The following is a 12,376-nucleotide window of genomic DNA, read 5'->3' as shown; positions in this document are numbered from 1 at the left end:
TGAATTATTCAAAGGACCTGATTAAATCTGAGTCTTAAAATCCTGCATTCTTCCATTTGTGTACACACAATGTACCAATCTACCTGGGTCAAAGTGATGCCTGACATCTGCCAATAAGTTACTGTGGATGCTCTTGCCATGATTTTCCACACTCAGGCACCATGTGTAAAAACTTTTTCTGAAATACTTTTATTATTCTTTTCTCATCTCCTGTTTGAAACGCATTTGCCATTAGCTGGTCCCAGAAGATCAGGCACAGCCTGCACATTACTTTCACGGAAAATTCACTAGAGAGCTTGGCATTCATTAGCTTAGAACCTGAGAATTGTTTATACAGTTACACAGTGAAAATTAGAAGTTGCCTGCAGTATCCCCACAGTTGTCATTTAAAGAACAGTTATCACAGAATTTTCTAGGTTGGAAGAGACCTCAAGATCATCGAGTCCAACCTCTGACCTAACGCTAACAGTCCCCACTAAACCATTTCCCTAAGCTCTACATCTAAACGTCTTTTAAAGACTTCCAGGGATGGTGACTCCACCACTTCCCTGGGCAGCCTGTTCCAATGTCTAACAACCCTTGCGGTAAAGAAGTTCTTCCTAACATCTAACCTAAAACTCCCCTGGCTCAACTTAAGCCCATTCCCCCTCGTCCTGCCACCAGGCACGTGGGAGAACAGGCCAACCCCCACCTCGCTACAGCCTCCCTTGAGGTACCTGTAGAGAGCGATAAGGTCGCCCCCGAGCCTCCTCTTCTCCAGGCTGAACAAGCCCAGCTCCCTCAGCCGCTCCTCATAGGACTTGTTCTCCAGGCCCCTCACCAGCTTTGTCGCCCTTCTCTGCACCCGCTCAAGCACCTCCATGTCCTTCTTGTAGCGAGGGGCCCAAAACTGAACACAGTACTTGAGGTGCGGCCTCACCAGAGCTGAGTACAGGGGGACGATCACTTCCCTAGCCCTGCTGGTCACACTGTTCCTGATACAAGCCAGGATGCTGTTGGCCTTCTTGGCCACCTGAGCACACTGCTGGCTCATATTCAGCCGACTATCCACCATCACTCCCAGGTCCTTCTCTGCCTGGCAGCTCTCCAACCATTCCTCTCCCAGCCTGTAGCTCTGCTTGGGGTTATTGCGCCCCAGGTGCAGGACCCAGCACTTGGCCTTGTTGAACTTCATGCAGTTGACTTCAGCCCATCGGTGCAGCCGATGATATGAGATGCTCTGACTCACAACTCTTGAACATTTGCCACATCTAATATTTTTGACTTTAATAACTTAGTTTCTCTGGAGTACTTGCTTTTTGACTTGGTGCACATGACCTCTTTTACACATTTCCTTCCACACAGACACACACTCATCAGGGGAGAAATATTTTTTCCTACGTTAAAGGAGAGTGACACAGTTACAGTAAAATCATCCACACACCAACTTCAGACCATCCTTGCTGAGATTCCTCATGGTCAGACAAAGATTCCTCAAGAAAAATAAAGAAACTGGATGACAGGCAAGCCAAGGCCCCGGGCAATGAGGACAGAAAGAATGTTGCAACCAACAACACAGAGATGAAATGGGAACACTTCAGGCACAGGCATGTAAAGAAGGGAGTATGCACAGAACAGCTTCATGGGGAAAGGTCCATTCTGGGGAATCAACGAACAGGTGCATCTCAACTAATACATGCAGCATGGGAAACAAACAGGGCAAGTTGGAAGTCTGGGATGATAGAGAGGCCTCCTTGGCATCACAGGTGTGGTGGGACAGCTCACAAAACTGGAGTGCTGCTGTCAATGGAAGCAGACTCTGGGAAGTGCAGGCTAGGACAGTGAGGAGGGGATACTGCACTTTGTGTGAGAGCAGCTGGAGTTTGTGGAGGTCTGCCTTGGTACTGTTCAGCAGCTAGTAAGAGCTTACAGACCAAGAATAACAGCAGACCAAAACAGGCACTCTAACAGTGTGTACCTGCTACACACCACCTGATCAGGAAGATGACGTTAACTGGAGAGATAACTTACCTTCCAGTGCCAAATTTAGAAATCCAGGGGTAAAGAGAACCTAGCAAGACTTACATAAGTGTTCCCAAATATAAAACCAGAGAAAGTATTTCATCAGTACTGACAACTAAACATCTCATTTTCAGATTAGGTTGTTAAAAAAAAAAAAAAAGAACTTTAGACTTGTATACTTCACAAATGTTTATTAAAGCAAACAATTTAATTTGATTTTCTTGACAAAATGTGTTAATCCCCAGAGAAGATCACCACAAAAAATAAGTTCGTGAACGAGATCTTTACTGTACAGATTTTGCAAAATAAGTTATTTGCATAGATATTATAGTGCTTCTTCATTACTATCTAAAATAGGCTATTCTCTTTAAGTTCTTCTGTATTATCAGGAGTGCTTTGGTTCATTCATGGTTCAGTAGATAAAACACTACAAGTAATTGTAAAATAAAAATTGCATTTTATGACTTACTGGAATAGCTAATCTTCAAGTTGAAAACAAATTTTGTTTTCAAGCAAAGATAAATAATGCAGCCTTACCCTTCTTGTTCTGAAGATGACAATCATTTGAGAGCTCTACAAAGTTTTCCATGATTTCATCTCTCAACTTATATTTAGCTAGAAAAATTCTGAAAGATATCTGCACCCTCAAGCCAGTTCCGAAAACAGGATAGCCCTTTGTCTCTGATCTGTTTTCTTCCCTTGTCAGTAATGACTTCTCCAGTTTGTTTCACAATCACCAGTTTAGGAATTGCTGTAATGTTGTATTTCTTCTTCAGATCACTGAGAGAAAAAAAAAAAAGTTAAAAATAAAAGACATCATTAGGAATCATTTTAGGAAAACTAGTCTCTCATGAAGGGTACTTGGGTTGCTACACATGGGAGAGCAGAAGGAACGAGTGTCTGGACTTTCTCAGAGTTTGAGGTACAGCACTGGGTAGTATAGAGAGGTGGACAAGGCTGCAATATTATTTACCCAACCTGAACTGGGAGTTTACATCGTGAAACTTAGCTGAAGGAGTTGCAGCAACCTTCCCATAACTGCTGTTCGTAGTCTCCAGAGGAGCAGAGACTGACTCCCGGGGACCATAAAGAGGTCCAGGAAAGTGTGACATACCTTTCCACCTTGTTTTTGTTAGCCAGAACCAGGTGTCTTCTAGTCTGCTTTTGATGGATGGGAGGAAATACAAGAGAACAATCTCACTTAAATTAGAATTAGCTATTACTCCAGTACAGATATGTTGAAGTGGGCCAACTCCATAAAGGTATTTCCTAAAACCTTCATTAAAGTATGGTCCGTAATTCTTCACTGTAAGAAGAGATTGCAGAAGTGTCTTAAATTCCTTCAGTGAAACAGGACTTCTATATAATGAAACGTAAACAAAAGAAAAATTGGAAGCAGCACCACACAGAAGTTGATCAAGAAAAAAATTCAACTCCTCTCTCCATCATGCAGACATTACTGATAGTGGCCATTTCTCAAAGTCAAGAGACAGAAATCCATATAAATTACAAGTAACTGCCTTAAACAAATTAAACAAAACAGTTAAAATACAGGTTAAAAGTTGAAAAGCCTAATAAATAGCAGTGTTCCATGGGAGAAATCAGGATCTATTCAAACAGTTGATGAGTAGGTAACCCAAGAAAAATCTGTGAGAAAATACTTATGAAGGATGGCTTTCAACAGGACAAAACTCAATACTGGAAGTAAAATAATACTTGGGAGAAAGAGAGACAGAACACAAGACATCCAAAGAAAAACAAAAATACCGATGTCAGCAAGAATGACTATAAATCACACACCAGAGATTAAAATGCAGAAATAGCAAGCTATCAGCCACACGTCATAAAACAGACTTCACCGACTGTTTCTGTAGATGAGTTGAAAGATATGAGTAAGATGTAAATAATAGAAACATGCAACAATAGGGGAGAATGGAGGAATACTACCTACTAAACCATTTCAGCTGATCATGACATTTGAAACTGAAAGGACAAGATGAAAGATTTCCAGGGAAAACAGTTTAACAGCAACAACAGCTTTTGTTTACTTCCTACAGGACAAAATAATGAGCAGAGAGAAAAAGGCATATGCATTTATCTTCATAGAAAGACAATCTCTTCTACACAAGAAATTCCCCTTAATGATGTTACTGGGATACAGAAGAAATGAGTTTTGTCTTCTGGTAAATTATTAGTTCCAGTAACAACAAAGGAAAATTTAGGACACAAGCCAGAAATAAAACAATATCGAGACTACAACTTAAAAAAACACTAGCACTAACAATTTGTTGGCATTACTTTTATTTATTAATAACACAGGGCATTGAAAGAAGTTTGTTTTTTGGCATCACAGGACAGAGTTCATGTTCTGTTTCATTGGACAACAAAAAAAACAGTATGTTGTTGAGCGTGCTGTTGAAAATAGGAGCCTTGAATGTTTTAAGGAACTCCAGAACCCATTCACAGTCCTGACTCCAAATCAGGCAGAAAAGCAGAGATGGCATATTTGAAGTTTCTTCCCTTGCTTATGACAACACTGCAAAAACAAGTTGTTTCCAAATACACAAAACAGCAAAAAATACTACTTTCACACAGCGGCAAAATAAAAGTAAACTATTTGTTGGATACAAACAGGAAGGGAAACGTTCACACTGACTGTCACAAAGTCTGAACCACACCAGTGTCTTTTCCCATTGTTTTCAAATTAAGTGAGACAGTCTGAAAATTATCTGCTTCCTACCATAGCATGCTCTCAACACGTGTATCCAGATGTTCAGATCAGAGACCCGGGAATCAAACTACGTAGATGCCATTAAATTTGTATTGTTCATTTTGGAAGGCACAAGTTCTAAAAATGCCTTCTAGTCACCCTGAGAAGTGACATTTCACCTTATTAGTGGTATGAATGCAAGAAAACATTTGTAGGCATTGTTAGAAATAATAGATGTTATGCATATAGACATTCTCTACATTTTTCACTGAAATGAGGAGTCTTAAAAATACAAAAAGCAAATCCTCAGCAAAATACGGGCCCAGACAAAACATTCCTGAAACACATCTTTCCATCTTTATTTTTTCCAGGAGAAGGAAAATCCCCAGCAGGTGAAGGATACTGCTCTGCCAGTAAGTTGGCAGAGCAATAATACAAGAAATATTAAAGAAGAAACAATACAACCATCTAACAACAGGTTTGCTTGCTCAGACAGTTCTGGAATAAAAACAAGCTACCAAGAATCTCCACAGACTGTTCTGAAGTCTGCTAAAATGGGAGGAATAAACCAGTATGAAGCAAGCTCATGTAGAAAGAATGCAAAAGGTCATCACCTCATACCACTGGTATGAGTAACAAGATGGAAGATGTGTTTTGTTGGTTCAGCAGACAACCAAATAGTTTGAGATGCCTAACACAATTGTAGCAGAAACAGAACAGTAGGAAACTGATGTTCATTTCCCATGGAGACTGGATGTAACTAATCAATTGCTTTGCTAAGAGAATGCATATACAGCTTATCCACCCCAGCACAGCCTCTTGTTTACACAGCTCTGGACTGAAGGCTGCTTGCATCAAACCAGACTGAAGCATGCACACAGATTTGGCCTATGTCCTATGTGTTGTGCACAGCTGGTTATAGGAATGGACCTGAAGATGACTGAGGAGCACATCTGCAGATAATGCATCTTCATCACCATTAATATGGGTAGAGGTGTTTATGAAAGCTTCTGAAAACCTATTAAGATGACCTTCTCTCTCCTATGGGGATCTCAGATGTTGTGACTCACCTGCCCAGAGAACTATATGGACCATCCACGGGCTAACTCCAAAGACAATTTATGGAGTCACTACCTGCAAGCAGAACATCACATGCCAAAGGGAAATTCAATTTTCTTGCAGTAAAATAAAGTGATGATAACAACATTTTCAAAGATCAGCTGCTGAGATATTCCGAGGTAAGTGTAAAGGTACATATAGTGTCTTTACTGACTAGGGAAACAAAAAGACAATTCAGAAGAGGAAGCTATAAAAAAAAAAATGATAGCTAAGAAAGACTGAATGAGCAACTTTTGCTTAGTCACAGAGAACCTTTCAGTCAAATCCTTGAAAATGGCCTTGGCCACACAAGAGAGCAACTTTCATCTGCATATGAAATACAAGAAATGAGGATGTGAAGATTATTCAGGCAAACTGGAACCCATTGCAACTGTCAGGCCTCTGATTCTTGTGAGAAGTGCCTACTGCTGGGCAGTGCTGGCGCAGTCATGGTCTTGTATTTCCCACACTGCCCTGCCACTAAGGAGGCTTGGGGTGGGCAAGAGTCTGGAAAAGGACACAGCTAACCCCAAATGACCAGATGGATGTCCTGTACCTTGTAGCATTATATTCAGCAATAACAGCTGAGAAAAAGGAGGGACATTCAGATTTACAACATTTGTCTTCTTCTTTGGTAAACGCTGTGTGTGTTGGAGCCCTGCTTCTCTGGACATGAATCAACATCCACCACAGGGAGTACTAAATGAATTCCTTATTACAAATTCCTTTGCTTGTGTATGCAGATGTGCTTCATCTTAAATTGCCTTTATCCCAAACCACAAGTTTCCTCCACTCCCATTCTTTCTCCCAGCACACCGGGCTGGGTGACAGGGAGTGAGACTGAACATGCTGTCATGTGGTGCTTTGCTGATACCTGGGTTAACACAACATATGTGGAATAATTTTATTTCACTGGTTAATATCTACACATGAGGGTTTCTGAGAGATAGACAACATGGGGCAAAGTCATTATCAGACTGGGAATATAAATAGCATGTTCATACACTAAGGTAATTTTGGCAACATTTAAACAGCTTTCACCTGGAACTGCTTTTGCTCAAAAGCAACAGCTTGCTAATCCACTTCCACAGTGCACCCTGTAATCCACAGCCATGTGTGTTCTTTTAGCAACAAACTTACTCCATTAAGTGTGATGTCACTGTTAAGTGACTAACAAGCATGCACATTGCAAGGATGTGATTCTGTTTTAGTGTCTGATGAGATTTGGGATAACAGTCTGAATAGATAGAACAGGCTACAGCTCAGCTCCTCACAGATAGTTTCACCATCCTCAGATACCCCCACAGCTGCCAATCCACACTCATCTACTCATCTAAAGCTTCTTAATATAAAACATAAGCATACTTTTTTCCCAGATTTTTTTTTTTAGGATTCCAGGTTTCACTGAAGTGTGTCACCCATGTACCCAGTTAAATAGTCTGCTTGGCAGCCTGAAGATCTACTAGCTTGCCACAGACACCTACCTACAGAGAATAACTGATTTCATAGCAGATAGCAGGGCTCAGTATAAACAGAGCAGTCTCCTCACATACCATCATGTAAACAGCAGTCCTCATTTACTAACATTAGTTGTTAACAAATGCTCCCTCCCTCCTTTTCTCTTGTTCTCTACTGTTCCCGCTCTCCTTCTATTGCTCATTTCTTTCTAAATCATCTTTGTCCCCACTTCTGCAAGGATCAAAAGCTTGTGCCTGCAGCAGCAGAACCAACATTAAAGCCACAAGCAGTCAAGGCACCAAGAGCAGTATTTCCTGTTAGTCATGGCACAGATGATATGCAGCAGCAAAGATGCAGCCCCTACGTCAGGGAAACTGGGGAAACTGTCAGAGCTGACAGCACAGGAGAGTCCTGAGATCCTGCTCTGAATTCAAATTTTTGCTTCTCTGCAGGTACATACACTTTGCACACCACCTCACAGGCTATTTCTAAGTAGGCCAAAATTCATCCCCTATAATCTCCATGCCTCCAGATATGAAATGTGTTTTATCCAGCTTCAGGTTGGCTCTTTTGTCCCTACAAAGGACTTCGGTATATGCTGCAGATGTGTATCTTAAACACTAAAGTCACCAGCTAAACTATTTTAACTAATATACAAAGTATTAAAATATCAAATTGTTACTAGGTTTAGAATTGTGTTCTTAGAACCAAAGCATTTAGCCAGAATTGAAGTTTAACAAATATGCATCCATCTTGCCTAATGTCCGTACGGTTCATTCTGAAGCCAGATTGCCAGCTAATTCAAACTCAGCTTCTTAAGCACATCCACATAGATCCTTATAGTAAAATGCAATAAATCACTTCAAAATCATTGCTTTCTCATCTCTCTCTATACTTTGTTCGTCCATGAGCCTCTTCAAATGCTACGTTCGTGCCGCTGCCCCAGCAGCACAAGCCATGTTGCTGTAGATGAGTCTGGAGGTCATTAAGGATTTCCACAGACAAGCCGATTAGGTTGCCACCATACCTGTGTTCCACGTGACTTGGGCAAGTCACAGCAGAGTCCGGAACAAAACCCTAATCCACAGAGCCTGAAGCTGTAATTGCATTCCCATGGCCTATGCCAAACAGCGTGCTGCATGCAACACTACATTGCCTTCAGGAAGTTTTCCTGAATTCTGTTAGTATTAGTAGTTGCTAAATACAATTACTGCCTGGGGAGTATTTGGAGAATTATGGAAAAAAAGCTCCTTTTTTAAAGTCTGTTTTTGAGTCAATGGAAATTGTAATTAAAAACAAAAGACCTAGCACTAACTGGTTGCTGACATCCAGGAATGAGCCAAGAAAGAATGAAATAATTCCTGGCTTCAGGTTGTTTGCACTGGAGGTTCTCCAAGTGCACCGACCAAACAGTGTTAGTAAACCCACACCGACCTGAGCGAGCAGCTCGGGAATATGACAGCTCTGTCCTGGGTAGCACGCAGGTGCGGGTCTGGTGTTAAATGACCTCTCTAAGTTACTGGAAGCACTAGAATTGTGTTCTTCATCAACTTTAACTACGTCTCCTAATTTTTTTTTATGCTTTAACATCCTAGTCCATGTTTAAAAGTGACCCAAACACCTTGACTTCGATGACAGCTGTAACAATGACTCTGTCAGTGTACTTGTACGCGATTTAAAGGGGAAACATCCTTCAGCAGTACTGAATTCACTGATCTCACTGAACACCACCTTGCTGTGCACCCCCCGGACCTGTCCAAGCCCTCCAGCTGTATTCCCCTGCAGCCGGGCGGCTCTCCCGGCTGCCCCCCGCCACCCACCCGGGGCGGGGGTCGCCGCGGTACTCACTGCCTGTAGGGGTCGTGGAAGGGCAGCGCCAGCCAGTCGCCGTGCATGGCGCGCATGTAGCCCGCCATCTCCTCGGCGCTGTGGTCGGAGGAGACGAAGACCACCTCGAAGGGCGCGGGCGGCTGGCTCTCCTCCAGCAGCTCGGTGTAGAAGTCGCAGAGCACGGGGGTGAAGTCGCGGCAGGGCGCGCACCAGCCGGCCGAGAAGTACAAGCCCACCACCTTGTTCTGCAGCGCCTCCTCGGCGTCCACGTTGCGCCCGTCCCTGCCGACCAGCAGCCGCCCCGCGAACACGTCCACCATCTTGGGTGCCCCCCCCCCCGCGGCCGCTCCGCGACGGGGAGCAGGACCCCCCCCGCGCCCCGCCGCTTTTATAGCCGCCCGCCGCTGACTGACAGCGGAGCTGGCCAATGGTCGCGCCGGGATGGGCGAGGCACCGCCCCCTCCCCCCACCGTGAGGCGCTGTTCGGGCGGTAACGGGCAGAAGGGCGGCGGGTGGCGGCGGGTCGGGGTCATGGGGGGGGGGGGGGGGGGGGGGTCTGACCCAGAGCTGACTTTTCACGTGTTCCTGTGAAGGTCAGGCCTTACAACTTACTGAAAATAACGAGCGTGAGCAGTAATCCCTCCCGCACCAACGTCAGGGCTCATCAGCTTGCCCTGGGGTTCACCCTCTCTCCTGGGAAGGTCTCACCAGAAGAGTTTGGCAGCTTTTGTTGGGTATTTGACTCTGGATTGCTCTCTAGCACGGGAAACGTTCTGAATTTTGCTTGTATAAAGGTCTGTCTGTGCTCTGTCCGAGCCGAGTAGAAAGTCACATTCTATTCCAGTGCAGTTGACGTGTTTGGCTTGAATACTGCTTATCCACCAGATACTGTGATAGAAATTAATAAAAATAGCATTACATTGCAAGTGTGCAATCTCTTCTGCCTAAAGCAACTTTTGAAGAAGAAGAAAAAAAAAAAAAAAAAAAAAAAGAAGTAAGTCTTGGTTGTAGAAGATTTCTAAAATTTAATTAAAGGGGTGTGACAGGTTGATACACCTGATACATTGTCTTATATTCATTAATTACACATCTGATTAAAAGAGAGTATAGCTTAAACAAGAAGTATCAATATTTCTCAAACCAAGTGCTGCTATTTACAATGGATACTTCAGGTATCTAAGTATGGAGCTATCATATAGAATATTTCACATTAAAACTGTGTATGCAAATGCTTTCTAGGCTGGCTGTTGCTCCTATTTTTCAGCTGCTGGCCCTCAAAAATCCAGCGATTTTACTTTGGGAACAGAGAGTTGTGACAAGTGTGTATTGTGATTTGAATACTGGAGTGGAACTAATGTTAATCATAACAAGTGTGTGGTTAAGTATATTGCAACTAAGTCCACAGTGAAATGACATCCCACTTCCACAGAAGTCTCCTGATCATCTACCATCTATCATATACATCTACTGACTGTATAGGATGCACTGTAAGAACTGAGATACTGGAAGTCAAAATTCAAATCTAATTTATTACAGGAATAAACAGAGCACAGGTCCTCCCTGCCCCTTTCTTCCTGGATCTTCATGAAATTTTGACCTGACCCACCTTTTTGGTTAGTTACCCTCGCTTTCTGTCCTGAGTGAAAGAAACCAGTTCTCTCTTTAAAAATTTGGGTTTGTCAGAGAAATCCTAAAGAAGCATCACAAAAATAACACAACAATCTTATTTAAGTATGCTTTATCAAAAGTAACTGCGTGGTTGGATCAGTATGATTTGAGAGATCCATCCACCTGTTCTTTCTCTCACCTCTTTTTTATTAAAGGAGTCAAGGGTAATACAAATAAACTGCTAATGAAAAGGCTGCTTGCTTCTTATGCAAAAGTTCATGCATCTTTAAAAAGGCATAATCAGGAGTCTAGTTATTATTATTCTTTTACAAGAGATTTAAATACATGCAAATTACTCTTTAGAATCAGAGTATTTTAACTTATGGCATAGTATCTGACTAATTTGTAATTACTATTCTGGTATTTCACTGAACAAAAAAAAATGCTGTGGGCATTTGGAAAGAGTTTTTGATTCATGTGCAATATTTATCCATGTTCATGGATGGCTGATTTATGCTGTTTTGTTTGGATTTGAAAACATCCCCAAATTTTGTTTTCAAAACAGAAGTGATACGTGAAACAATGTAATCATTGCATTTCTCCTATCTCCTATTAATTGTTTCTCCAAGTTTTGAAAGCTGTTTTGTGCTGTTCTCCCTCAGACTTCCACCTGATATCCAAAGTAGAAGATAAAAGCTGTTATAAAAATTTGCCTGTGTTTAAAATAGCACACAAGGGAAGTTCAGCTAACAAAATCCTTCAGATTGCTCTACTGTCTGCCTTCGTGAGACTACCCTCGAAAAAGGACAGAGTCGGGGCCTCCAGAGCCTGGAGAGTCACAGGAAAAGCAAGTCGAGGCTTCCATAGGTTTGTTGTTGGTGTTCCTTCCAGTTTCTCCTTCAACCAGTGAGAACATTTTTCCTCAGTTAATTATGAACTGAAGCAACGATCCAAGGAACTTGTGACCATTCCACCTCTGTATTTTAGAAAGCCATTTAGCCAGAAACTGCACTGTTCCATGAGAAAAAGACTTATTAAGATTGTCTTCTAGGCCTCTGGGCAAGCAGGGAAAAGTTCCCAGGTACCTACAGCTCCATGGGAGAAAAAGCTGTGTGCAAAAGGCTTGAGCTGACAGCTGTTTGTACTGGGGTTTGTGACAAAAATAACAAGCAGACAAGGTAATCCAGGCTGACAGGGAATACAGCTATAAATAATACAGTGTTTTGCGGCTCCCTCTATTTGTAACTCGCTGAAAGCCTGCCACCAGGCAAATCAACCACCACTTATTTCCCTCTGGTTATTCTTCCAGCTGGTAAAAACAATGATCTTGTATATGAGAAGAAAATTGCACTGCCTTCCAAAATCACTTCAGACTGTTTCCCCATTCCATAAGCATACAAGCAAGAGAGGACAGGAAAAAAATAAAAAATGAAAATAAAACTTGTGTGGAAGGTTGTATGGATAGAGCACCCTGTCTATACAGAAGATAGGCACATGCACTCATATTAGCATTTAAAGAAAATTATAAATTATTAGCTGATGTGCTCTAGGTTATAAGCCTCAATGACAGTCATAATAAAGTTCTTGAAACTGTATAGTAAATAGCTACAGAATGTTAGAGAAACCAAATACCTTCCCCAAAAAGCTGAGTGTGATAATCTTTGTCAGGAC

At 42.2% G+C, this 12,376-nt stretch overlaps 1 protein-coding gene across 2 annotated transcripts; it reads right to left on the bottom strand.

The window, feature by feature from the left end:
* Window positions 1–2,149: 2,149 nt before the first annotated feature.
* Window positions 2,150–9,425, bottom strand: NXNL2 (nucleoredoxin like 2). Of its 2 annotated transcripts, XR_014319320.1 has the most exons (3): window positions 9,116–9,425; window positions 2,539–2,781; window positions 2,150–2,428 (listed from the first exon to the last, which is right to left on the bottom strand). XR_014319320.1 is itself a non-coding variant. In XM_082782848.1 (2 exons), exons 1-2 carry the CDS (start codon window positions 9,415–9,417, stop codon window positions 2,613–2,615), a joined length of 471 nt encoding a protein of 156 aa, XP_082638974.1. In that variant the 5' UTR covers window positions 9,418–9,425; the 3' UTR covers window positions 2,150–2,612. The 2 variants fall into 2 exon arrangements, 1 of the variants encoding a protein (XP_082638974.1); XM_082782848.1 differs by having other exon boundaries at window positions 2,150–2,781.
* Window positions 9,426–12,376: the final 2,951 nt, after the last annotated feature.

Source organism: Aythya marila, assembly GCF_965140915.1.
Source record: "Aythya marila genome assembly, chromosome: Z".
Classification (NCBI taxonomy): Eukaryota; Metazoa; Chordata; class Aves; order Anseriformes; family Anatidae; genus Aythya; species Aythya marila.
Note: the sequence above shows the minus strand (reverse complement) of the source record. Positions and strands in the feature narration are given on the sequence as shown.